The following is a 27,957-nucleotide window of genomic DNA, read 5'->3' as shown; positions in this document are numbered from 1 at the left end:
GTACCATTACCTTAAAAGGAATTCTATATTTGACCGGTAACCAGTGAAGTGAAGCCAACATCAGGGAGGTAGGATCCCTCCTTCTGGTACCAGTCAACAATCCAGCAGTCTCATTTTGGTCAAGCTGCAGGCGTGATAAAAGAAGATTGGCAAATCTCAGAAGGAATCGCAGTAGTCAATACATGACTAAATAAGAGCATGAACAACAAGTCTTTATGAAAGAAGGATTTTAGTTTAACAATATCCCTGAGATGAAAAGTTACATTTGACAACAGAACTAATTTGTTTGTCAAATTTTAATGCTGGGTCAAAGATGAAACCTAGATTTTTGGAAAAAGGGTGCACACTTAAGGCTAATGTCCCAAATTTTCTTTCTCAACTGAATTTGGGGGGGCCAAACATGGATATTAAAATCACCAAGGATTAAAATCGTATCAGATTTGTCCACAATCAAGAACAGAAACTCAGACAATTCACTGATGAAGTCCTTATTGTACTTTGGGGGGATCTGTACACCAGTGCACAAATCAGTGGGCAGGACAAATCAACCTTAAAGGCTTGCCCCTTAAAAGAAGTGTACTTATCAGCTGGCAATTTATGGCATTTATAGCGATTTTTGAAGATTGTCGCTAAACCCCCACCCCTGCCAGTGGATCTGGGAGAACTAAAAAAGTCACAATCACCAGGGGGGAAATCAGTGAAAAGGGGTAGATCACCAACATGCAGCCAAGTTTCCGTGACAAATAAAAAGTCTAAATCATGTGATAGAAAGAAGTCAAACAAATTGAACGTTTAGTTTGAAAGTGATTGCACATTTAGCAATAGAAATTTGATAGGGATTGTATCCACAGCCCGTGCTGATCCAATTTGATCATTTGAGGAGATAAACCTCTTTTGTTTTCTAGAGGCTATGATGCAAATAAATCTCTGGTTATATCTGGCATATCTGTTTTCAGTGCTGCTCAACATTTTGTTTTCTTAACTTAAGACACATTTGTCTCGGAGGACGTTTACTCTGTCTCTAAGTGAGTTGTCTCACTGCGAGCTTCCGCTGGCTCTCAAGGGCTTGCACTGAAGACTTATGAGTTTCTGCTCACTCTGCCCTGCATTTCTTGATTACCTACATTGGATCTGTGACATCATGTTGGTAGTTTTAGGGTGATTGTGGGGCAATTTCGTTGGATTGAATGAAAATGTGATATTCAGTTGTGTTCTTTCTCTGCATGTGATTGTGTCCATCTGTGGAATCCTGTATCTACTGTATGAATGTGGAATTGGCATAAACATGTGCGTACACAGACATGCACATCTATGCAACTAATCTTGTGTTCGCATACACCTCCTCTCTTCCCTCCTTGCCAATGATTCATGTGTCTGCTGTTCTTAGAGGAAATAAAAAGAGAACAGAGGGTTGACAAGTACCAACTTGTGTTTATTTTTAGATGAAAGACTAAATAGAAACATCAAATGTGGCTTTTTGACCAATCAGCATCAACACAAACAATCGGCGGGTATATTTTTCCTCTAGGTTTGTCTGTCTTCAGTTTGGATCTATTTATGAACTCACCATGGAAAAGTTATATCAGCTCTGATCTGTCCCACTAACTGAGGGAATTAGCTGCTGCACTGCCAAATCGCAGGAGGCTTAACTGTTCCTGCACTAGTGCGGGCGGAATCAACAAATCTGCTTTTTGATAGAAGGCGAAATTCATTCTGTGCATTTAACCCATCCATCAGGGGAGCAGTGGGCAGCCATTTACAGCGCCCGGGGTCCAACTCCAGATCTAAGTCTGTGTCTCGATCAAGGGCACCAGGAGAAAACCCACGCAAACATGGGGAGAACATACAAACTTCACACAGAAAGGCCCGGAACGACCTGAATTCGAACCCAGAGCCTCGCTGCTGCAGTGTTAACCAATGGGCCAACATGCTGCAGAAATTCTGGTGCAAAAAATCAACATCTGGAGACCGCTTCACTTGCCAATATTATGGCTGTCAACTCTCTCATGTTTTTTGCTTTATATAACTTCATCGAGTCATTGTATGTAGATATACACTGTATATCTATCATTGAACCTATATGTAAACTGTATATGTATGTATGTATGTTTTTATGTATAAATACAGTATATATGTATTTATAAATATGTATTTTTTTATATATATACATATATATACACACAAACACACACACACACACACACATACGGTCATGGACAAAATTATTGGCACCCCTGGAACTTTGCCAGAAAATGCACCACTTCTCTCAGAAAATTGTTGCAATGACAAAGGTTTTTGTATACACATGTTTGTTACCTTAAAGTGCATTGAAACAGCACAAAAAAGCAGAAGAAAAAAAGGCAAATTTGACATAATTTTACACAAAACTCACAAAACGGACTGGACAAAATCATTGGCACCCTATTTAATCTGTGGTTAAATAATTTCAATTCAAGCATGTAATGATCATTCAAACTCACCTGGGCAAGTAACAGGTGCTGGCAATACAGAAATCAAAACTGAAGCCAGTTAGAGTGTATAAAAGTTGGCTCAACCTTTGTGTTGTGTGCCTGTGTGTGCCACACCAAGCATGGAGAAGAGAAAGACGAGCCGAGAATTGTCTGAGGACTTAAGAAGCAAAATTGTGGAAAAATATCAACAATCTCAAGGTTACAAGTCAATCTCCACAGATCTTAAAGTTCTTTTTTCCACTGTGCGCAATATAATCAAGACCTTTATAACCCATGGAACTGTGGCAAATCTTCCCTGGACGTGGACGGAAGAGAAAAATTGATGAAAGAATGCTACGCTGGATAGTTCGAATGGTGGATAAACAACCTCAGTCAACTTCCACGCAAATTCAGACTGTCCTGCAGACTCAGGGTGCATCAGTATCAGCTCGAACAACACGTCGTCATCTGAATGAGAAGAAGCGCTATGGCAGGAGACCGAGGAGAACCCCACTTCTGACACAGAGGCATAAAAAAGCCAGACTGCAGTTTGCAAAAATGTACCCGAGTAAGCCTCAATCCTTCTGGGAGAACTTTTTGTGGACAGATGAGACTAAGGTCGAGCTTTTTTGGCAAAGCACGTCATTCTACTGTTTACAGAAAACAGAGAAAAGAACACAGTACCTACAGTCAAACATGGTGGAGGTTCAAGGATGTTTTGCTGCCTCTGGCACTTGGTACATTGACTGTGTGCAAGGAATCGTGAAATCTGGAGACTATCCAAAGATTTTGGCCCATAATGTAGGGCCTAGTGTCAGAAAGCTGGGTTTGCGTCAGAGGTCATGGGTGTTTCATCAAGACAATGACCCAAAACATACCTCAAAAAGCACCCAGAAGTGGTTGGAGTCAAAGTGCTAGAGAATTCTGAAGTGGCCATCAATGAGTCCGGATCTAAATCCTATAGAACAGCTATGGAGAGATCTCAAAATTGCTGTTGCGAGAAGGCACCCTTCAAATCTGAGAGACCTGGAGCAGTTTTCAAAAGAAGAGTGGTCCAAAATTCCAGTTGAGAGGTGTAGCAAGCTTGTTGATGGTAATAGGAAGCGATTGGTTTCCGTTATTTTCTCCAAAGGGTGTGCCACCAAATATTAAGTTGAGGATGCCAATGCTTTTTTCCAACCTAATTTTTGAGTTTTGTGTAAAATTATGTCAAATTTGCCTTTTTTCTTCTGCTTCTTTTGGGCTGTTCCAATGCACTTAAAGGTAATAAACATATGTATACCAAAACATTTTTTTGTCATTGCAACACTTTTCTAGGAGAAATGGTGCATTTTTTGGAAATGTTCCAGGGGTGCCAATAATTTTATCCATGACTATATACATACATGCACACAGCACACCCAAACACCCACATAGTATACAAACAACCAATCCTGATCTATGGATCATCTTGATAAAGAGCTTTTTTCCTCTTCTCCCATGCTTTTTCAAATTAACTGACTAATTTATGTTTCACATGTGAACAGCCATCTCAGTCTTTGAACATCATCCATATTTACCAAATCAGTATCTGCTTTTATCTTACTAAACAAGGTGTGTGTGTGTGTGTGTGCGTGTGTGTGCGTTTGTTCTGTAATTTCAGGTAAGCATCGTAGTTGCTAAGCTACGTTTAGCCATCAATAATGGTAGCTAATAGTAACTTATAGGACTCACCTGAAGTGATGATACATGTGTCACCAAAGCTGTCCAGAGTGCTGTTTATGGAGTTGTCGTGGGAACTTGTGGGATTTACATTAATTATTTATGTCAGCTGCAAACAGGTTACAGGTTTATTGTTGATCATAGAATGCTACAGTTTTATTTAGTTAATGTGACACTGGGTTTAGAGGCTGGGGATGTGTTGACTTACAGTAGTTTATAAGCAATAGTTGTAGACACAGTAAATTTTGCTTGTTACAAAAATTGCAAAAATGTTAAGTAATATTTCCCTGATACACTGAGTGGGCAATATTTGGTCTGTACTGTATATTCATGTTACAAGATAAAATGCCGTTATAAACTGTAAGTAAACCATTCCTGGTGTTTTTTTGTCACATTGCAATAGCTGGTTTACACTGATTATATACCAAACAGCTAATTAAAGCTGATACTGGATGGTAAAGGAGTCATAATAACATATTACGTGCTTTAAATTCCTAGTATATGCAGTTTTTTAAGCAGCCTGGATGAAAGACAGTAGGTGAAACAACACTCATAACCACAGGAGACTTGAGACTTGACATGGATTCAAGCTCAAAGACTTGAGAATTAAAGGTGCTCTAAGCGATGTCACTCTTGTTTTAGGCTACAACATTTCTTGTCACATACAGCAAACATCTCCTCACTCTCCGCTAGCTGCCTGTCCCCAGAACACACTGTAAAAAAAACGTGGTCTCTGTAGACACAAACAGTGCTCCAGCTTTTAGCCTAACCGAACAAGAAGGATGTGGAGGTGGGGGGGTTAGTGCGCAGAAGCACAGAAGGGAGGGGACGGGATGAGGAGGAGGGAGGGGCAAGCTAGTCTTGTTTTGTTTGAAAATACTTTGAACGTCAACAAGAAGCAACGTCACCCAACATCGCTTAGAGCACCTTTAACTTGGACTTGAGCTCAGAGACTTGTGTGCATCTCTGGTGTGAATTCAACAACACACATATTGGATATTTCTGACTTCATTGTTCTTCCTTTCAAACCAGTGTGGCCATTAGTCAGACAATGTCAATCATTTGTATTCATAGCCTAGTACACACGCAACCAGTGCCTGCCCAGAGCTCAGTGCCAAGTCTACTCACAACTCTGAGGAAAAATAAAAATGTACCAACCAAAATAAGACGGAGAAATCAGACATCTTGCCATCTGAATAACAAAAGACTTCACCCTGCTTTTAATAAACCTCGGATTCCCAAATCAATCTGAATTAAAGTATTTGATTACCAGTTTCCTAGCAACCCAAGACCATGGCCATCTGTTGCTTCTGCAGACAGACGAATCGGCCTGTGCTGTAGCCAGCAGGGAGGAATTCCACCACGCTTTCCATCTCTCGAGCTCATGCAGAGGTCTTTTTTACACCATAAGAAGAAGAAAAAAGGACCCATAAGAATAGAATCTGCGATATCTACAAAGTACCTCGCAAAGACTGTTTTCCAGAGTGCATTCTGTTCAATAATTTAGCATTGGACTGAAGGAGAAAATGTAATATTCATACAGACAAATGTCCCACTCTATTCCATTCAGGCCCTTGGAGGACCGAGAGGATGCCCCATACTTTCTCTGACTGCGAGACACAAGAGTACACTAAGACAGGGTATCAGTTAGAGTTCAGCTAGTGGCAACACCCGCCAGGAGGACAAGGTAAACTCATACCATACCAAGCATGTTTGGAGCACTCCATTTAAACTCTCAATGGAAAATATCATTTTTAAAGGACACTTTAAAGGGAAACAAACAGTACATGGCCATCAAAGATGTAAGACATAAATGAAATCGGGTTGTGATTAGATGACAATTACTTTAGAACTTCATTAATGCGGAAATATTTGTTTTTTATTAAAATAAATATGAGGCTTTTATATACATTTAAAAATGTACAAGTATTAAGTGCATTTTGGACCATTTTTTTCCCAGTCCAGAAAATGGACATCTTTGATAGGACAGATTGATTGCATCGAGGTATGATTGCACCTGTAGAGAAATAAGAAAATAACAAGAAAAGAGAAAACTAAAGGAGTCACACAAGATATGCAATGTATTTTTGCAATACAATGTTTTCTCTGTTGTTTAGATTGTTCTGCTGATTTTATTATCCTTAAGACATTGACCTCCAAACCAATTGTATTGCAAAGACGCTAACGATTGTCCTCTTGGGAAATAAAGCATGCTTATATGATGCATTGTACATATGCATGTACTGAATGTTATATAATATATTCAATCATTTTATTTGTATAGCACTTAAGGATGAAGCACAAAGTGCTCTCCAGTGCAGGGTAATAGAAAAGGCATAAAAAGACAATACCCAGTATATAGCAAAACTATTGAAAAAATAAATATATGACACATAGAGAATAAAGACAAACATAAAATCCGGTAGCATTATTAGGGTTATTTTCTTGACTAAGCTCCCCCAGTGCCACATAAGACATTATATAACCGTTTTCAAGGGCTAACGAGTAAACTAAACCTCATACCTTATAAAATCATTGGAGATCCCATTAAGACAGGATTTCTAAGCAGTTATAGCAGACCAAATTCTTTTCAATTAAATAGTTTTATGTAGTTCTCTGTAACCCACCCTCAAGGAAAAGGATTGCAGAATTTTGTATTTTACCAAGTTTCTCTTATATAACCTTAAATCAAACAATCTTATCTGTGATCCTCAAAAGGTCACACTAAAATAGAAATTCAATGGATCCTGCTATTACTTCCTAATTAATTGATTTTTAACAGATGATATATTTATACTTTAATAAGGTTGGAAATCCTATTTATTGACAGACCAACAGAGAGAGGCCTAAGATAGCAATAGGAGAGAATCTCCTCAGTGTCTAGACACTGGTGGTTTTGTAGCGAGTATGTTGAAAAATGAAACCTCTCAACTGAATCTACCTCTGAAGATCCTGCTGGCAATGAAAAGTGTTGAGTTGGGCAATAGTTGTTCTGATTTTTAAGCATCCAACAACCACTTGGCTCAGGGAGGTATCAATGCCTGGACCGTCTTACACTCAAATAGATCTGGCTTTTTTATCATTTATACTTTTATTGATTTGACAATATAAACAAATGTGCTGATTAGCTAACAAAACACATCTCATGATGGCAAACAATAATATTGGGCTTACGTCTATATTTTTTTAGCCTCCTGTCTGGAGTATCCCTCAAGGGGCCAGTATACATATACACATACATATACACATATATATGTATATATATATATATAGAGTATATACAGTGGGAAAGTTTGGGACCCCAGGTAAAAAATTGTATTAATGTGCACAAAGAAGTTCTATTGTAACTATTCTATTGTGTCCAAAGAACTTGTTTCCACAATGCATCAGGCGTGTCAATATGTCCATTTGCAAACTTCAAACACAGATTTTTGTGGTGAGGACGTAGAAGAGGTTTTCTTCTGATGACTCTTCTATGAAGACCATATTTATACAAGTATCTCTTTATAGTGGAATGGTTTACCACAACTCCAGTGTCTGCCAGGTCTTTCTGGATGGATCGTGCAGTCAAACGTGGGTTTTGACTTGCTTTCCTCACAATCCCGCAAGCTGTTCTGTCTGATATTTGTCTTGGTCTTCCAGATATTGCTTTAACTTCCACTGTTCCTGATGACTCCCATTCTAAATTATATTCCAAAGAGAAGATATTGGGATCTGAAAATGCTTTTGCTCTCTTCTTATAGCCTTCTCCTGCTTTGTGAGCGTCAACTATTTTCAGTGTCAGTTTTCTAGACAACTGCTTAGAAGAACCCATGGTGCTGATTGTTGGGGCAATGTCAGATGAGTCTGGGCATTTAAAACCTTAAGATAACATCACCTGGTCTTTCCAGACAATGATTGAGAAAAATCCAAGGCACTGTCAGGTCTCAGTTTTTCAAAGGGGGCGGTGCATGCCCAAACTTTTGCAGACGCCATTTTTTGTTTTCTGTAATTTTGAAAGTGTAAATGATGTAAATAAAATCTAACTTTTTGTGACATATTATACAATTGTCAAATCTGCCATTTGATGCCTTTTGGAGATTTTTCCTTCTTTTTTTGGCTTCTTTATGCACATTAATAAAAGGTTTTATCTGGGGTGCCCAAACTTTCAAGCCCCATTGTAAAGTGCTTGCTCATGGTGGGAATTGTTAGGTTTCTTTAAATAACATCACAGAGTAGGGTCTAGACCTGCTCTTTTTATGAAAAGCGCAATGGAGAGATAACTGTTGTTGTGATTTGGCGCTATATAAATAAAATGTATTTATATTAAATTAATTGAATTGAATTGAAGTATACTCTGTCAGTGGTGTTTCTCAGATTCCACCACACCTTTCTAATGTCTGATTAGTGGGGTAGCTGTATCCATCAATTTCTGTAATTCTTGGAAACATCAATCCGACATTCCCACCCATTTTACTTATTTTACTGAATGGGTAGCTGTACTGAAGTGAGAAAGGAGCCAGAGTTTGAACCTCTCTCTCCGACTCTCTTTATTTAATTATTGACACAACTTTCCCACAACTGACGCAACAGAGTGTAAAACTATGAGAGTCATCCAGAAGAGACCGTCTGAAAATGTATCCCTGTATTTAAACAATATCACATCTACCCCTTTATATGACAGCTGGCTTTTCAAGCTGCCTTCGACAATGGCCATTTGGAACAATTATACTTTTGATTTTGAACACGTCTAAACAAACCAGATCTGAACAATCACAACCCAACTTCTTAGTCTTATACTTTCAATTTTGAAAGCGACATTATGTCTTTTGTTCAAAGTCTTTAATTGGATATTCATACAGATTAAATTTATACTGTTAACAAAAAGGTGGTTTGGCCTCGAAAGGGAACATTTACTTTTTTTTCAACCTGGAGAAGATAACACAAACTTTTAATTTCTGTAGCCTACTCTGAAACAACTGACTCCCAGAACGCCTTATTCCCGATTCGCATTCCACTCTCCACACCGCTGTCTTTGGATAAGAAGTCAAGACACTTTTTAATTACAATCTTAGCCTGTCAGTGGTAATAAAAAAACTTTTAGTTGACAAAAATCAAGGGTGCACAATTGCCCCATTAGGTTACATTGCAGCTCAGGTCGCACCGGCCTGTCGCTGAGATCTTGCTCAATATTGGAACACTTTAAAAGATTTTTGGTCACATCAGTCTATTAGACACAAATGCATGGGAGATGGGTTCCAGGGAGAAAAAATGAGATTACCCTTAAATACAAATAGTAGGTTTAGTTGTCCCTTTTTTCAAAAGCCTGTCTAATTTAAACTGTGTTTTGATTTGTAGCGGAGGAGTGTCTGATCTATAGCACAGTTTGTCTGTCTGTCGGTTACTCTGTACAGTTTGATTTTGTTTCTTTTACGTTCTCCTGAGATAGTATTGGTGTCTTTAAATTTGGCTTGTGATGTGAGTTGTTACAGGAATCGCAAATACGGCTTTGTCCAACTGAGAGTTAGCTCAATTTGGCAGTGGGACACCTAAGCTGTTTAAAAGCTCTCCCTCATTACCTCTGTCTCATTCTTCTCTTTCGCTCTCCTTGCCTCACAAAGTGACTTGACTCCAGGCTGTGTTTGCTATACACTGCAATATCCCTGAGACATTCAATAATGTTTTTCTATAATTAGGAGCTGTAGTAGCGCACTCATTTCCCCTCTTTATTGCTTTCTGGATGCTGTTGGCTGGTGTCCCTGGTTTGATGATATGAGCTACATTTTACCACCATATGTCCACCTGACATATACGCAAACTCTTTAATATCCATGGTTTTATTACAGCATATTAATTTCCCTCATGATTCTGTCAGAATGTTTTTTTGCAAGGAATCGGAAGTTGCTCAACTCCTGCTGCTAACTTTGTTAGAGTTTTGTTGACTTCCACAGGCAACATACAACAAACACTTCATGAATTCAAAAGGAAGCACTTAAACATCCACTGAGAAAATCTTTGTTTGCATAAGCTGTTGTCTTTTTACTCGTAGGATCCTCCCTTTTCCCTCCTTCAGCCACCCCTTGCATCATTACACCATTCAGCCATGGTGCTGGTGTGAAGGGAGTAAACCAGCCCTTTTGGAATCCTTCAATGGCTATTATCAGTATTCTATGGGGAAATAAAAGGACCCATCTGTGGAGGTGGTGATGAGGGGATGACAGGAGGACGGGGGGGTGAAGGGAGGGGCGTCCCTTGAGAGACGGAGGGATTAACCACTGACACATGGAGCCTGCTAATAAGGCGGTTGGGAGAACCCAGTCTATAAGATCAGTAAATACACGTAACACACACCAAACACATACTTGCACAAACACCCATATAGTTTCATATAAGCATGATTGCAGTGTTCCTAACACACACACTCAAGCTGAGTCTTAAAGTCTGTCACTCACACACACACACACACACACACACACACACACACACAGGCAAACACCGAGTTGCATCACTGCATCTTTATTAAATTTGTAGTAGGGCCACATCTGGTCACATACAGCCAGAGAACAAAGGGGAGAGTCGGAGGGAGGGAGAAAAGCCCAGTGTCAGATATGGAGATTTCATTCCCTGCTGCAGAGTATTAATGTGCGTGTGCACGTGCCGAGCATCTGTCACATATAATTGGAGGGTGTCAGCTGCAGACACGGGGCCAGATTCAGTCCACCCACAACATGAATTGTCTGCTCCTGTGACTGGTAAAATCTGTGTGTCAACATCTATATTTATTATGGGGCTGACCCAGAGGTTTGGGAATGATGACTGCCTGATGGGGGACGAATGACTCTCAAGATTGCCATGAATCATGCTGCCAAACCTGGCAGACCAGGAACATTTGCATCAACTTTGACATTGTTGTTGTTAATTTAATCGGAATTCATTGATTGTCCAGAGATTTCCTCCAGAGAGGATATCCAGCTTAGTGTTAAGTAAAAACATTCACTACAGTGTCTGATGTAGGTGAATAGAGTTAATAGAGCATCTTTGTTGAAGCAGGAGTGTTTTGCTGAAATAATCTTGTTGCCAAGTGCATAAACATGAGACTCTTCTTCTCATGAGACTTAACTGTCAGCATTGAACCACAACAGCACACAAGCCCACAGGAGTCTCCGAACCTGCTTGATAGAAGAAACCACTGACACCTTCTTGCGGTAGTTTTGTTTGTGAAAGCGGTCCAAATTGTCTGTGTGCAGTTCCGGTTTCCGCTTTATCAGGCTGCTCATGAATGTCTGCTGACATGAGGAAAAGTATTGCTCATTACCTTCAGGTTTCATTCACGCTTCACAGGTAATGTGTCACACAGGTTGATGAGACTGCTTGGAGTGAGGATGTACCCAAAGGGAGAGGCAATTAATAGGCACACAGAACAGCCTACACAACAATATGACAAGCGTGTTTTGTCTAACCTGAATTTTACTTAAATGACAATATGGTTTAGAGTGCTTGGATAAAAAATAGATTACTAGGACAGGAGGAGAGACAAGGTATTGTATTGTCATTCACCGCAAACCAGGTCTTGTTGGCTTCCTGAGATACGGTGGATCTAGAAATAGAATTTTGCTGACAGAGGAAGTTGTTGCTACCAAAAAATCGATACCCTCACTCACCCCCCTGGCTTACGCTTAAGGTAATTTTCTGAGCGCTGCATTTTGTTTTCCCTGTTCCTGTCTGGCCATGCCCTGATAAAAGTTTTGACTTGTACAAAGTTTACTCCTGAAAGATTGTAGTCCCCACAGAGTCAGCATACTTGGGAATCACTCAGGACATTGCCACAGAAACACTAATTTTTTATAAGTAACTATTATTAGTAAGTTATTATTTTCAGTATTGATTAGTCTGCCAATAATTATGGCTTTGGACTGTGGATGTGTTAGAGAGTTAGGGGACAAAACGTTTGTAGAGGAGGTTTCATTCATACCTTATTGAGGGTCTGCGTCGGTCTGGCATTCCAAGGATGTGCATTTCTCTCGTTTTAGTAAGTGAAAATCCCAAAGTCCACCCCAAAGTGACTTACCATTTCTAACAGAAAATACAAACTGCTCCAAACAGCTCTATTGTAGTCCAGCCTTTAATTTTGTGACAAACGTGCGCCACTTTGTTTTTATATAGCGCTTTTCTAGTCTTAACAACTACTCAAAGCACTTTTACACAGTACAGGAACCATTCACACAAATTCATACACTGTGGCCGAGGCTGCCGTACAAGGGGCCACCTGCTCATCAGATAAACACACACACATTTACACTCTGATGGTACTTTGCTATTTCAGAGGGAAAGTAATAAAAAAAGTTTCCCTTGGGTAGATGCACCAAATTGCAGCTACCTATGTCTGTACCAGTAAAATTGTGAAACGGTAGCCAACCCTATTAGGCTTGCTTACTATATGTAGGCTACAATCGGCGCAATCACTTTTTCGGGACACACCTGGACGGTCCGCCAGGACCCTTGTGGACATAAAAAATATAAATCTTGCTTAGGAGAGTTCATGCAGCACCAACAGTCTGCGTTAATGTCAATTTCTATGTCACTTTGGGCAAGGAATTATATGGGCTGTAGTTATTTCATAACTGTCATGAAGTAATGTTCCAGGATGAAAATAGATTACAAATTGTTTAATTATTGGATTAAAACAAGTCTTTAACAGGTAGCAGTTTGGTGTCATGATTAATATTTTAACATTAATACCAACCATTTTTCTAATGAAAGAACTGGCAGCACGTACTGGTTTAACTTATGTGTCCTCTATGATAGGTTCTGAAAGTAACTATTTACTTTTCAGCCAGCTAGGGCCGGGTATAAAAAAAGGCTAATGTTAGGTCAATTTGAACTGTTAGTTTCCCCTGCAAACAGTTTCCATTGTCGTCAATGCTTCTTGCATACTTGCAGCATGTGCAAGAATAATGAGCATGTGCAGTGAGCCAAACAATTCCAGAGGAAACCAGGAAGCTTAAAACAAATTTTGGGCAATGTGCTTGGTGAGCAATTTTCACTCAAATGAATAAACTCCATCTTGGAGTATGGTATGTAGTTCTTATGATAAATCCACACATTAGAAAACATTTGGGGTTTTGCAGAATTGCCCAATCTCTACATTGTTGTTTGGTGATGGGGTTGTGAAAACTTTAAGTTACTTGTAACATTGAGTCAATCCATCCACATTACATATCTAATTAGTGTCTTTTAGCACTGAATGAAGGTTGATTTTGCTGATAGCAGTAACAGCAGAGAGCTGAAACCAGCAGGAAAGTGCTATTTAAATAAAATCCTGGTGTACTTACAGACTTTCCAATCCAATTGTATAAGTACATAACCTATTTGTAATTCTGTAGAAGTTTGGTATCATTTTGGGCATTATTAGTGGGATAATCCATGAGATACACAGTTGGTTCCATTAGTGCCTGCACTAAGCTATTCAGCTGATCACGCTAGCTTGCCCACTGTTCAACCCAGTTAAAAAAAGCTTCTGGGGGGTTGTTTGGCTCGAGGTCATGGTGCAAAGGACCCTAGGGTAAAATTACTCCGAACCATAAATTGCTCATCTCATGCCTCTGCAGTCTGTTTTAAACTATAAATGAAGGTCCTCAATGAACATGTAGATGGCTTCTGTCTGGCATACACTCTCAGAATTAAACACTGATGATTTTGCCACTCGCCAGCATGCGGCAGTCAATCTTTTCTCATATGGCTCTGAACATGCTCACAAGCTGCTGTCAGCTAGTGACTAGATACCTCCTACACCAAACAGTGGAAGTGATATGGGCTTACGTTACACGTCCAGAACAGCAGCAGATGGTGAATATTCTGGATCCACGAGCCTTTGTGACGGACACCTCTGAGACTTGACTGAGTGACAGCTGTTTCTCAGTACGTGTCCAGTTACTGTGCAATCAGCTGCAGATCGGGAGAAATTACCTGGAGGGTGAATTGGCAGGAGGATTGGCAAGAACATCTTAATCACAGATGAACATGCAGCCTTAGGTGTATCATTAAGTGATGATGGCGTGGTCACAATCAGCATAGGTAAAGAATGTGGTTGTTTTTAGAGGACTGGGTAATAAACATGAACTAATATGGATTTAAAAGGTACAGTTTCATTTTCCCAAGGAGATTAATTCATACAGTCACTGAAAAGAGACTCATTGGGTTCTGCTGTTTTTCAACAGCTGAATAAAACAGTGATTTTATGATTGTTTCTCAAAATAGGTATTTACTGTACAAGGCCTTACAAGCAGTCTAATTAGAGATTGTCGTCATAGCTACAAAGGTAATGTGCCTGATTTGGTTTCCAATACCGCTGGACCTCCGTCAGTATGTTTAACAAGATCATGTTAAACAGATGTTAGGTGTCAAACCCTTAAAGGTAAGAATTATTTATAATATAATATGGTGGCATCCATCTCACCTGTATGAATTGAATGAATGATGAGCATGAGAAAATAAAGTATCTGAAATGTCTGAACAGCATGATTAACACTCACTTCCGCTTACTGTAGGAAGACTTGAAACCATTTGAGTTAAACTATCATTAAGTGACTTTCACCATCTTTATCATTATATTTTCAGTATTTTTAGCCCAATTTTTTTTTTCTCAAAAGACAGAAATACAGCATGCATTAGTTAAAGTATATGACAGTTTCAGATAAAATACAAGAAATGTGGTGATCTGTTTAAATTTGATTTTAGTGTGGAAAGTGCAACAAGTATAATGTTAAGCAAACAATGTGTTATAAATCACTAAATACATTCGTCTTCTACCACCTTTTCTTACTTTCATCTGCTTGTTGATTTGAAACTGTGCAATGTTTGGAAAAAGACTTTAAACTGAGCCATAAGAACTAGGAATGTATGACTGTCAGTTAGAAATGCATTTATAACATTTGAAGAAGACCTGTTTTGATATAAGACTTATCTTAAACTCTTTTGTGATTATTCCTTAGAAGTAAATGGTCCATGGCCTTGTCTTATGGCAATATTGGAGATAATGAGATTTACTCCGTCCTAACCCAAAACAAATGTCCTAAAAAATATAGCCAGGGAAAAAAGCTTGAGTACAATGTACTTAACCAGTGTTTAGATACTTCATCTCTAGCTTGTGTCTCCGCTGAGCATAACATCGGTCAATAAAATTAGATTAAAGTGGTTTTCCTCAGTGTGTTTGTTTTCATTCAAAGACCTCTTTGGTGCTAAGTAGTCGTACCTGTGTTGTTTTTACTGCATTTCTGAGTTATCACTGTGTCAGTTTACTTAGTGATGATGTCACTGGACTAACAGCGGCTGCCAAACCCCTAAACTAACAGGCATTGGCTGAGTCTCTACTCTACTGAGACTACAATTAACAGAACGGCAGAAATTAACATAGTGACCACAGTCATAAACAACAAATATGTGTGACCTTTAGCACAATATTTTGACTTATTGAATATTTCTAAAAATTCCACAATTCCCGTACTTATCTTTAAACTATGATCTTTCCCTAAACCTAACATAACTTTAGTGCCTAATCCTAATAAAACTTTAAACAGAGCATTGTTGCACCATAAAAAAAGATTTACCTGTGACAGTTTTGGAATGACACACAGACATGATTTTGTCCTGTTGGGAGTGGCATAAGATCAGAAAACTCTTCTATGTGTTTTCTGGACTAGAGTAGTATGGCTATCACCAGACCAAGCAAAGAACTATAGATTTGAGATTCAGCATTGGTCTTGGGAGTCTGCTCTGTATCTTCTCAGCACAAGAGGAGTGTGTTTTGGTGGCGTTCGGTGGCCGCTATGTTGAATGTAAACAAGAAGCAGCTTGGTCGCTTCTCTATCGTCATCGTGTTAAACCTGCAAATAGCGCGCCCGGTACATAAGCCACTTTTCAACCAAAGCTAGGTTAGTTTTAAGACAATTTCAACTTTTTATTAATACAATGCAGAATCCAAAAAACTCTGCTCCATCTTTAATGGCAGCAGAGGAGAATTCCACTCCTCTTTTTAGATTTTGTAATTTGTCTGATTACAATGCTGGTCTTAAGTATTGATTGATCAATCAGCGAGTAAGTTAATCCCAAAAAAGAATACTGGCTTGGAGGACGTTACTGCACAGTACATTTCACATCCATTCTGTGGCTGTATTTCAGCAATATGTCAATCACTGCAACAAAGAATCCCTGCTGGTAAGAGATGTGTAGGAGGGGAGTCCTCCAACAGAAGGGAAGAGGAAAAAAGGGTAAATTGTGCGAGACACAGGCAGAGCCCATTTCTCTACAGTGAGATGCAGAAGCTGTAAGCCAGGAAGCGCAGGATGTCGCTCACAGTTGTGAATGAAGAGCCTGGCTGTTTTTTTCACCTCCCTATGTTTCCCACTCACACCTCTCTCCTTTACAGACTCACATCGCGGAATATTCCCACAGAGTTATGTGTTGCTCGGTGACAGTCATTACCTTTTGTTTTGAATATGTGTGAAAAGACGGTAAGCCTATGCCTGCTTTGTGCATCTGCCACTCAAAGTGAACGCTTACCCTTTGGTGTGAATGTGAGTCGGGACAAAGCAATCTCTAGGATCTCTGAATGTGATCGTTTGCAATTGTGAGAAGTTTTTAAGAACCGAGAAGATGCAATTTTCCAAAGGTGATACAAGAATGTTTAAACAAGAAACAAGTTTTCAGAATGAACATAAGATGTTGAGACAACATCAATGTTTCTGTTAAGCTTGGTCCTGGAGAAAATGGACTTCTCAGCTTCTTTAAGTTCTCCAAAAACGTTTTCTTCAAACACTTGAGTTTCATTGTCCATAGAACTTGGGATTTCTAGAGTTGTGTCATACTGTTGCCCCTGTATTATACAGTCTTCTCCAATCTTTCAACGACATTTTAAAGCATTCCCCACCACTAGTACACACAATCACACTCAAACACAAACACACACCCACACGCACTGCACACCCACTCGTATTGCGTTCATTAAAAGGAAAGATGTAAGCTAACCTAACCAAAAGATTTGGATCAGTGTGTAAATTTGACTCTCATGAGCACATAACCAATGAAGCCTGAACATGACAAGCTTCTCTTTCAACTCTCGAATGTTCTCCATTCATTAACGCTCATCTCTTTCAGGCATCTTTAGAGAAGTGAGGGTGAATGATGTGGAAGGGGGTGCAACAGTGGATGCCTGCAGGGGGGAAAGAGTAACAGGGTGTCTTTTTCCTTCCTTTAGAGGTAAGTGAGAGAGACAGGGAGGAGAATAAAAATGAGATGAATATGTTTCTTCTCACTAATCTCACACTGATTTTTCACATCTAACCGCTCCAGCAATGCTACATTATTCAGTGTTTGCACAGCCAATCCAGGGCTTTGTGAGTGTACGAGCTGCAGGCCAAACAAAAGACAGAAAGATTGTGGAACTTCAGCTCCCACTGAATTGGATGCTGTAGTGCATCATCTGATCTTTAAAACAATGCATTTAGCAGCCAAAAATTACTTTTGGGATTAATACAAAAACACAGCATAACTTACTATTCAAGTGAAGTCATAAACACTGGACTAAGTACAAAAGCCAGCAGGCCCACCTGCTGTGGCACCCACCCACTGCCATTGTTCTCCACAGACATTTTGAGAAGTACATCATGGGACACAACAGCTCTGTGTGTGTGTCTGTTGGAGGGCCACACTGGGAAAAGACTAAAGAAATGTGTTTGATATTATACAACACAGGGATACAAGCTTTCAGGATTTTTCCAGTTAAGTACCACTGACTGCAACAAATGAGAGTTCTGAGGTGAAGGGCTTTGAAAAATATTGGCTGACTAATAACCGACAAATCCTCCAAACCATATGATGATAGGTTGTTTATTCTTACACTCTAATAAGAGCCATGGAGGAGATTTTTCCATCCTCATATCTAAACCACTAAATGGTTGCGGTTTTAAGCACGTTAACATAGTGAAACGGTGGCAGTTGGTTAGTTTTTTTTTTTTTAAACTCATTGTTAACTTTTATTTTTAATCACAAAAACTCTGGGTCATAGTCCATTGTTTGTGTGACCCATCCACCTCCCCAACCTGCTTTCTTACACGGCATTTGATGCTCTTATAGTTCGTCACTTTACTTCCTGCTTTGCTCCCGCCATAATTACCACGGCCACTAGAGGGCGGCTCCACTATAAATGTAAATATGAGTCATAATTGCTGCGTGAACAAATTACTTACGTGGGTGTTTTTCGGGGGTGGACAGTCTCCAAATTAGAGTTTGTCGATGGTGGCAAATCTACAAAAAATTGTCACAGACAAATCTGTGTTTTAGCCTATTTTTTACCTCATTATTTTGGTTTTACAGTAACTTAAATTTCTTGGTTCAGTCTTACCAGTCTTATCAGCTGGGTTTCCAGTAGCAGCAGTTGTTTTCATCACAAAAGCTCTGATAACCCCACTGTACACTACCTGGTCAACACCAAACAGCAGACAGACACAGTGTTAACTCTTTCACACCACCTACCAAGGCTGAGCTAGGGTTGTCTGGTCAGGGTTCAACCCTTCTGGCGACTATAGCTGGTGAACATGGTGGAGCATTTGGCTAAAAAAAACAGATATAAACAAGCTTAAACAAGGATGGATTTTAGATTTAAATTCATCGGGTAGCCAGAAACATGAGTTCAAATAATGCTAATGTTGCTCTGGGTCTACTTGCCATGTAAATAGCTTAGTGCCTGTAGTTTGTGTTATTTGTAACATAGTAACAAAATGTATCTCATTGTCCATATCTCCTTTTTCCTTCCTCCCTGTCTCCTCTGCCTCTCTCTCTCCCTCTCGCTGCTCCCAGAGGGGCTGCTGTTTACTGCAGAGTGCCTCCTGCTTAATGGTTGATTTGACAGAGCCCACCACAAGATGATATATAAGCTAGAAAGGGACTTTTTCGGGGTAGCCCGGTTGTGGATTTCATTGCAGCCATGACCAGACCGTCCCCCCCCAAACCTGACCACTAAATGATTCATGAGGTGAAATGCAAAGGAAGGGGTGTTTGGGCAGAGGGGTGAGATGTGTGTGATTGCATCTTTGGTGTGTCTGGGCCTCTCTTGTGAGTGCTGTATTCCTAACCCTGACATGCAAGAGAGATGTCAGGGGAGAAGGAGGAGACACTGTTTGTTTGAAGAAAAAGCAGAAATGTTAATTATACAAGCAATAAATCAGTATTAAGCATGCATACACACTCCTGGCTTCACACTCTAATCAGACACATGACAAAGAAAGCTGGGTGTGGCTGGGGTAGTATGGGTATCCCCACTGGAAAAGCCCTGAACACAACCTCCCCTTCCCCCTTTCTAAACCTTACATATGATGAAGATGTGTCTAGAGGCATTGTAGGGCAGAGGGACGATTTTTAAAAGCTTTGGATGTTTCCAGACTCTGTATAGTGTGACCCGGCTGTTTTTGTAGCTCTAATTTCAGGGGATCATCCCACTTTTCCTCCCAAGAATTTGCCAATAACAAGCCAAGCCAGGGACACTACTGTATGAAAAATTCAGATCAATTCTAAAACAGCTCGAAGACAGTAATGGCGGGATAAGAAGTGGAGTAATGCATGGCATAAAGGAGCGATGATGCAGGGAGGAGGAGCCATCTTATATTGATTCAGGCTTTAATGTACATTATGTACAAATTGGTTCAGGATGGCCCTTCATTTGAAGCCTACTGCTGCGCAAACAGATTGGAGCATTTGCATTGATATCCACTTGTGGGCGTATGTGGGCGTGAATATCAAATCCAATTTATTTGTGAATACGTTTTTGGTTCATTTCACCTGACTCGCTCGCTCCATGCATCTTTTGTCGATCCAAAAAAAATACCCCAGGAGAAAACTAAGAATCTCTGCTAGTCAAGAGGAATAAGCTTCATTTTCTTTTTGACAGCTGAAGAAAAAGAAAAGTGGGAAGGGGGGCTAAATCAAGAATGATTGAAACAGTCTGAATGAAACAAATGTGTATTTTACATTGTGTTGTTTGGTGGTTTCTTGTGGCCAATTCATTTTGTTGAATTTCGTTAATCATATTTACCAACCTGGGCTTGACTGTTCCAGTGGCTGTTGCTGTTACAACACTACCTGTGATAGTGTGATATACAGACAGTGTGTGTATGTATGCTCAAATGTCGAACCCCATCCCAATACAAGGCCTGCTCAGAGTCTGCCTTTGTTGAGCACACACATAGCAAAATACACACATAGACACACACAACACACGCACACTTACAATCTCTCTACCTCACTTGCTTTCCACACATACAAACACACTTGACACATGAGTATACATCACTGTGTCCCTTTGTGGACCGTTGCCATGCAACATTTTTCTGATTGGGTTAGTTGAGCTCTGGTGCATGTGCGCACACACACACACCCTTTCTGGCTGATGAGGGTTAGAACACACACACACACACACACTCACTCCTTTGCCATACCCATCCTCCTCTCCCACGGGACACAGCTGCACTTCCGAGGCCAAGGATGGAGTGAGGGGAAAGACGTGGTGCTGTTCCTGGAGGAGGGCAGCTCTGTGGAAGGGTCGTAGCTTATCTCGACGAGCTCCTTGGATACGTTGGGTGGTTCTTCTACTGATGCATTTACTTAGATGTATTCAACCTTTTTCCCCGTCTGAGAAACTGTATCATGACATTCTAAAACCACCTCGAATTGTCATGATGTGCTTAGGATTGGTCAATAAAAGACACCAAATATACCTCACTTTGGTTTTTTGTTCATAATTCAGTGTTAATTTCTCTTTTCATTTCTGCGCAATGCACCAAGTTTCTCTCTTATTTTCCATTTCATTTCTGTTTATCTGGCTACAGAAAGACACATTTCACTTGATAGGACCTCAGGTCTACAAAACACACTGGAATAGAGCAGAGTTGTTGCTGTGGTTGCTAGAGAATGTTTCACTTTATTGGCTGTAATGTGTCTTAAGGTTTGTGTTTGTTTCAGGAGACGGTCTCTGCTCAGACTGAAATGTGGCCTTTGGTGATCACATGAACTCATCTTTTAAAGGTAGATTTAAGCTTTATTCTGATGCAAACAAAAGAATGTAGTCAAGATGTGTAACAAGGCTACAGCTGTTTCTCTACCGTTGCTGTACTTTCGTTGTCTCACAGCACATGTATCATCTTAAAAGTGACATATTTCAAAGATTAGACAATTGTTAGAAAATGTTGTTTACAAAAATTTATTAATACAAATCTTACAACACTTTCATAACATTGAGAAACGTCAAACCCCATATAAGGACTCCTGTGTGTATAACCATGTCACTTGTACTAAGGTTCACTTTTAAAACATTGTTTTCAGATAGATAAGAGATTAAACATTGAAGTAAGGCGTTTGGCGCTTTCAGAAATATCAACAACACGCATTTTCTATGATCTGAATAACATCTCTGTCATGTTCTGAAACCCTTTTATTCTAAATAGTGATGCACAAAGTTGTAAATAATATGTTGGGGCTATTTTCTGATTAATAAATTACTGACCAATATCAAAATAATCAACAACACCTCATAATCAACAGTAACAAACACCGGCCATTGTTCACAACTCTCACAGACACTGAACACCCGAAACTCATGCACACACAAACACACATCGCCTGCTCCATCAAAATATACATTCTCTTCTTTTTTTTTCTTTTTTATACTCAATAAATCATTGGCCATGCTTTAAAAAAAGAAAAAGCCTAATTCTACTACTCTTGGGGCAGACTAAGCTGAGCGAATAAACAGAGTCAAAGGGAGTTTCAATGTAAGCTAATGGACTGCAGCATTGTAGGGCCACTAAAATTGCCATCTGTCACATGTGGCGAATTTTTTATCTCATTTTTTTCTCACGTTGAAGCAAGGCACCAAAGCCAAAAGCAGTTTCCAGCTCCACATGCGCGTTCAGTCACTCCTTCACACAAACAAACATTAAACACACACACACACTCGCACACACAAACACACACACACAGACACACACACACACACACACACACACACAAAGCCTGTTGGACAAAGCCAAATTGAAGAAAGATTGTGTTGATAGTTTCTGCGGGCGACCACACTGATTGGATTGCAGGGGTGCATAAAGCTGCTTTCGCATAATATTGAATACATACATAAGATGTCTCCCTAATAAAAGTCAGTGGGATTTTCCTTTCCTGGAGGGTTTGAATTTCATTCACCTCCATTCTAGTGCCAGAGGGAAACTCAGTGTCCAGCTTCACTCACATACTGTTTATCCTTCTGCTGGTGCCAAAGTGAAGGGAATTCAACATCTGATATTTGTAATCAGACTCATTGACCCTGGTGTCACTTTGGCAGGTAGAGAGAGGCAGCGGCGGCACTCGCCTCTCGTTTGCTCCTGTATCCAGCTGCGACAAACTCTCTCAGGCTTGTGGGTGCTGTAACTTGCCTCTTATGTAACTCTCTCTCTCTCTCTCACATACACACACACATTATCTCTTTGTCTCCAGCTCTCTCTTCCTCACCATGCATACCTCTCAATTTCTCTCTCTCACCTAACACTCTTCTCAAATCTATATCACAACGTCACTGCAAAAACCTCGGTAGACACATAGATATAGATCCATATCTACACAGATCAGCCTTGTCTTAACAACAAACCACAGCACTGTCAAGTCAACAATTTAGCACGGCGATCTAAAAGCAAAATAATCTTTAAAAACTGCTTCCAGGACAAAGGCAGTCAGCAAAACGAAGGGGGGGGGGGGTCCAGTGTATTGTCTGATGATATCCACAATGACAGCAGCAGGGGAGGTAAAAATTCAACAAGTCAGTGCAGTACCAGTTTCCACCACCTCTAGCCCTCCTTGTTCACATTTCCAACACATCTGGGGAAAGGGAGTGGTGCTGAAACAGGCTGAGCACAGCCCACCTCCCAAATAGCACAATCCAAAAAAGCATGATGGCATGCAATTTCTAAGCAAAATTAGTAAGGTGTCAGTTTCCACATGCACCAATAAATAAGAAGTAAGAGTTAAATATTCCTGTAACTCAGATGCTACCTTTCCTCTCCACCTCTTCACAAGAATGCTTTATTTCCTGCATCTTTACAGGTTCTGGGTCCATTCTGAATATTTGTAGTGCTTCCCAAATACAACTGTTGAAGAACATTCTCCAAAATAATTCTGTTGACTGAACACAGACAACATTGAGATGAATATGTGCACTGTGTAATTCCTATACTGTACATAATACACACATGGAACATTCTTTACACGGTCCTATCACGCACGATTTATCGCCCTACAGTAAATGACTTTGAGGCAAGTGAGCAAGCAGTGGGTGCAGCATACTGTTACCAGCAACTTGAGTGCTTCCTTTATCTTTAGTAAAGGCAATAATGCCCTCACAAAAGCCTGCAATTAAATTTCTGCTTAAAAGAGGGTCGGGTTTTACCACCAGTTACATGAATGGCCGTGTAAGTCGATCAGTGTTTCTGGCAAATGGGAGGCTATTCAACAAAAGCCATCTGAAATCCCCTGGAGGGGCAGCAAGCTATACAAACCCACGGAAGGGGGGGGGGGGGGGGGGGGCAAGGGCATCATCTATCATTTAGGATAAGCCTGATATGCCTCACATAGCATGCTCACTGCTTCTTTGGGCCTGTTTGGAAAACAAACAACACTAAAAAAATAGAACGTTGGTTACAAAAATAAGTATAACATTCAATACTTTGATTGTCTTTTTAAAATCTATTTATTTTCTGCATATGTAGATGACTTTTAAAGATTTCAAGCGCATAATATTGAAGGTGCACAATTATCTCTTTTTTTTCTTCAGATGTCTTCTTTTTTTTATATCATTTTTGATTTGTTTTCCACAGCTTAACATGAAAATAAAATATTGGTCCACAAAGTATAACTGTGCGGTTTCAAGTGCTTTTGTACAAAAAGAAAAAAAAAACGATATTATTATTAAAATATTCATTTTAATGGCTTTACTTCATACATAAATACATGTTGAAAGAACACAGGCGCAATCCACTGGTTGGTCAGATATATCTGAATGACTTTGATTTAACGACTGGATGTATATACACAGGAGGGCAGTTTGGGCGCTTTAACAACGCTACAAATAGGCAAGTCGGCGTCCTTTGTTCCTAACTCTCTGTCTGTACCTTCTTCCCAGAACCGCTGCCAGGTACTTCTGCACGGCCATCTGCTTTCTATAGCGACTGTAGCTGTCGGTGAAGATCCCATCTGAATGTCTTTTGGATAAGGGCTCTGACTCTTCCTCCATGCTGTTTTCTTCACTGAAAAACAAACAAAACAAACAAAACCAAAAATAGCGTTAGATAAAGCTGCAGCCTTTAACTTCTCAACAGATTTCTGCTCTTTTTGGTTTGACGTTTTTAGCTTTGATAATCTCTTAATCTTGCCATTATGTAAAGTTGCCTGCAATCGTTAACAATGAATTCTCTTTTCTTTCTTTTTTTGTCTTTTTTTTAAGGGGCAGTAGGCAAGCAAGACAGTGTAAAATAAACAGTGATTTTAAGCGTTTTAGAAAAGCCATCCATTATTAATTTGCAGCCAACTGCATATTCTGACACGTTTTTTTTTTAAATCAGAGCTTGAGAAAACAAAATCAATGTATAGATTATTAATTACATAGAAATTGAAGGGTATTTTAGTCTCAGAGAACTGACCCTCATACCTGAAGGAGGACACTAATCGGGAACGCAATCTGATTACCTCGCCACAACAAAAACAGAAACTAAAAGAATATGTGTTGACGATTTTAATATAGAGATAAAAAAAAAGAAAAAAAGAAGAAAAAAAAAACATCACATAAAACGATAGACAGTGATGCAGCAGCCTGGACATGTGCAGCGGAGGAACATAAAAAAAATGATGACTGCAGGTGAACGCTTATAAGAAATGCCCTTACCCTGCACGAATTGTCATCAGAGAATGCAGATAATGTCTCGCTGTTAACTGACCCAGGATCTCCCTCAAGGCTCTATCTAATTCTTCCTCAGCATGCCTTTCTGTTCTGAGATGATAAAACGCCAAAACACATAGATCATCAGTAACTAAAAAGCGCACACAAAATGACTCAAAGTAGCCAAAAATGTCTCCACCCAACAACAGGTTCAACAACACATCAGGTGTAATCAGATCGGAGCCTCATAGCCGGTTCACACACAGGCTAGCCTTCCGGATCTGCAGAGCTTTTTTATTACCGTTTTTGGATCAGACATTTTAGGCTACTTTGTATGAAAATAACACTGAACAAATAACATGAGAAACTTTGGGGAAACAGAGCAAGCAAACAGTGTCGCAAACAGCAAAAAAGTCATTAAAATGGAATCCAGCTCAATCTTAAGCTGCGATCTGAAAGCAAATGTACCTCTTCTCTGGAGGGTAGTAGAGAGTGTACGCGTCGTCGTTTAAGGATGGTGGGCTTCGTATAGCAATCTGATCGCTATCAAAACCCATGTCGGATAATGAATTCCCATCCTCATCGAAGGCGTCGTTTTCAAGTCTGCAAAAGGGAGAGCATTAATCATAAATATGACCTGTGCGCAAGTGGGATGCAACAGTGAAAGAATGCCAAAATGCTTGCATCCGTTTCTAAAATCACTGGGACTTTAAATGCATTAGAGACAAGAGAAGAAAACGAAGAAAAAATGCATTGTGTTTTAAAATCAGATGTTTAAAAAAAAATAAAACCAGAAAACGACTTATTTCAAATATAAACCAAAAAATAAATAAATGGCTTAAAATGTTTTCTAAAATGTATTTTTTCTTTCTATAAATAGATTTTTTTTTTTCATCGGGGAAAATCTGTTTGTAATTCCAACTTGGTGCTGCTGCTGTCAACACTACTCCCTCATTAATTATTTAAGAATCGTAACAATGGGTGTGAAAATGATCACAGTTAATGTAGGCGTGGAGCCAATATTTTATTAAAAGAATGGCGCAACGGGTAGTCAAATAGTAGAATCAATAAGAACCACGCCCAAATTATGGATATGCTTTTCACAGAAAAACAAGAATAAATCTTATATGGATAGAGCTCTCCTATTCGTCTTGCCTCGCCTCTCCTTGGTGACGCCAGCCCACCGTCATCCCAGGGGCTATCGGTTGCATTGACGGCACTTTCATTTATAAGAAGGGGAGTTCTGTGAACCGTCCCACCGGACAGATACCTCTACGCAATTTCCATTGTCATTTACCACTCAAGATTTACATTTCCGTATGGTAAAATAACTGTATTTCCTTTGGCCATTCCTCTCAATTCTGGGATTTTAAATTGCGCGCATACTTTGTGCGCAATTACGCACACTTAGAAATTAGAAAAAAAGTGCCCACCTCCTTAAATAGGATATAATCATTCATCCCAATGGAATGCCATCATTGAACAAAAAATGATGTTAGATATTATGATGATACTATAATCAGGTTATAAAGACTCATAAAGCAATGTCACCTACCTAATCTTAGGGTAACTTAGTCCGATAGGTGTGCAGAAGACGCTGTAGTGCATTAAGATTCCGTAGACGAGCAAGATTAAAGTCGCTTTACTCGAACTGGCCATGCTGTTAGAAACACAAAAAACAGACGCAACATTAAACAGGTTAGTCACTCCTATAGAAACAACATGCTCGCTCTTTGTTCTGTCGAATTCACATGCTGTGCTAGTTCTCTTATCACAAGCTACAAAGCTGGACCAAATGTAAGCCTGTTTAATATTAACCCAGCGTCCGTTTGCTCAGACCAAAGATGTTTATCTGTTTTCCTCATCCCATTTCGTAAAAGTTTAACCGTGGAATTGACACTGAACCCTTTGCATGCAGTGCCAAAGTTATTTATAAAAAAAAAAAAAGCAGCATTACTTTATCTCGCTCTCCATCAATGAATTTCTCCGATATTTAAGACAATCCGCAGATAAAGCACATACCTATAGCAGGGAAGCAGGGAGAGCGCTGTGCTGTAGGATGTGATCCGGGCGCGGCTGTGGTAGTGTGTGTGTGTGTGTGTGTGAGAGAGAGAGAGAGAGAGAGACGGTTTCTTTCTCACGGCACTTCTTTCCTGGCTGAAGCGCCTCCGTCGTCTCCTTATGTTTCCCTCAGAACTGCCTATCTCACTTTGAGGCACAATTAACAGGACTCAGCCAGTCGCACAGGCAGACCAAAACTCGGAGGGAAAGTGCGCTGTGTGTTCGTCTGCATAGCGCTGCTCTAAACTTTTGTCTTGTGCTGTGATTGTCTTGGATTTTTATCCATGTATCATAAGCCTTGCCCTCCCCACCCCACTTCCCCCCTCCCCTCCTCCTCTCTCCAATATGTCACATTAACGATGCTATAGACGTCATCAAGTTTGCCTCCCGGAATATAAAAGTACACTTCCTTCCTCATCGCTGCATCCGCGCCCCCACACACACACACACACACACCTCCCTCCTAAAGTGAAAGTTTACTCTGAAACTTTCTTCCTTTTGAAAATAAAATAAAAACAGAAACGTGTGTGTGTGTGAGAGAGAAAGATAGATAGAGAGAGAAGGTGCACGTGCGTGTGCGTGTGAAGTGAATGCAAAAAACGCATGAACTTTGTACAGGACGAGTGACGGCTAACACAACTTGTCCCTCATCGCGACCGCGACGGGTCCCATATCCCACCGTCACCAAGTCTAATTAGGCTTTTATGATTATGAAAGAGCTGTGAAATGATCATCGTCGTTGTTGGTGGTGCTGGTTGTTTCGTGTGACTGGATGGTTCTGATGAAAGGGGGGGGGGGGGGGGG

The 27,957-nt window shown here is 40.0% G+C and overlaps 1 protein-coding gene and 1 long non-coding RNA gene across 4 annotated transcripts in view; both read right to left on the bottom strand.

The window, feature by feature from the left end:
- Nucleotides 1-13,658: 13,658 nt before the first annotated feature.
- LOC117953596 overlaps nt 13,659-27,957 on the bottom strand; it is a 17,872-nt gene continuing 3,573 nt past the window's right edge. The window contains exons 1-2 of one of the 2 annotated variants that reach the window (XR_004658646.1): nt 20,254-20,263; nt 13,659-13,718 (exon numbers count right to left, since the gene is read on the bottom strand). This is a non-coding gene — a long non-coding RNA (uncharacterized LOC117953596). Of the gene's footprint in view, nt 13,719-20,253; nt 20,264-27,957 lie in introns of those variants that run through there. The other variant, XR_004658645.1, reaches the window with a different exon arrangement.
- On the bottom strand, nt 21,363-27,428 carry adcyap1b (adenylate cyclase activating polypeptide 1b). Of its 2 annotated transcripts, XM_034886742.1 has the most exons (5): nt 27,115-27,428; nt 26,648-26,752; nt 25,561-25,695; nt 25,099-25,203; nt 21,363-24,463 (listed from the first exon to the last, which is right to left on the bottom strand). In XM_034886742.1, exons 2-5 carry the CDS (start codon nt 26,749-26,751, stop codon nt 24,280-24,282), a joined length of 528 nt encoding a protein of 175 aa, XP_034742633.1. In that variant the 5' UTR covers nt 26,752; nt 27,115-27,428; the 3' UTR covers nt 21,363-24,279. The 2 variants fall into 2 exon arrangements, with proteins under 2 accessions (XP_034742633.1, XP_034742634.1); XM_034886743.1 differs by lacking the exon at nt 25,099-25,203 and having other exon boundaries at nt 27,115-27,427.

The sequence above is a fragment of the Etheostoma cragini genome, chromosome 12 (assembly GCF_013103735.1).
Source record: "Etheostoma cragini isolate CJK2018 chromosome 12, CSU_Ecrag_1.0, whole genome shotgun sequence".
Taxonomy (NCBI): Eukaryota; Metazoa; Chordata; class Actinopteri; order Perciformes; family Percidae; genus Etheostoma; species Etheostoma cragini.
Note: the sequence above shows the minus strand (reverse complement) of the source record. Positions and strands in the feature narration are given on the sequence as shown.

Excerpts from the sequence above, each read along its gene's own strand:
- adcyap1b (XM_034886742.1), bottom strand. The coding sequence starts at position 26,751 with ATGGCCAGTTCGAGTAAAGCGACTTTAATCTTGCTCGTCTACGGAATC. Across the intron at positions 25,204-25,560 it reads TACTACCCTCCAGAGAAGAG|AACAGAAAGGCATGCTGAGG; the intron begins GTACATTTGCTT and ends TTATCATCTCAG. Across the intron at positions 24,464-25,098 it reads CTGATGACAATTCGTGCAGG|TGAAGAAAACAGCATGGAGG; the intron begins GTAAGGGCATTT and ends TTTGTTTTTCAG.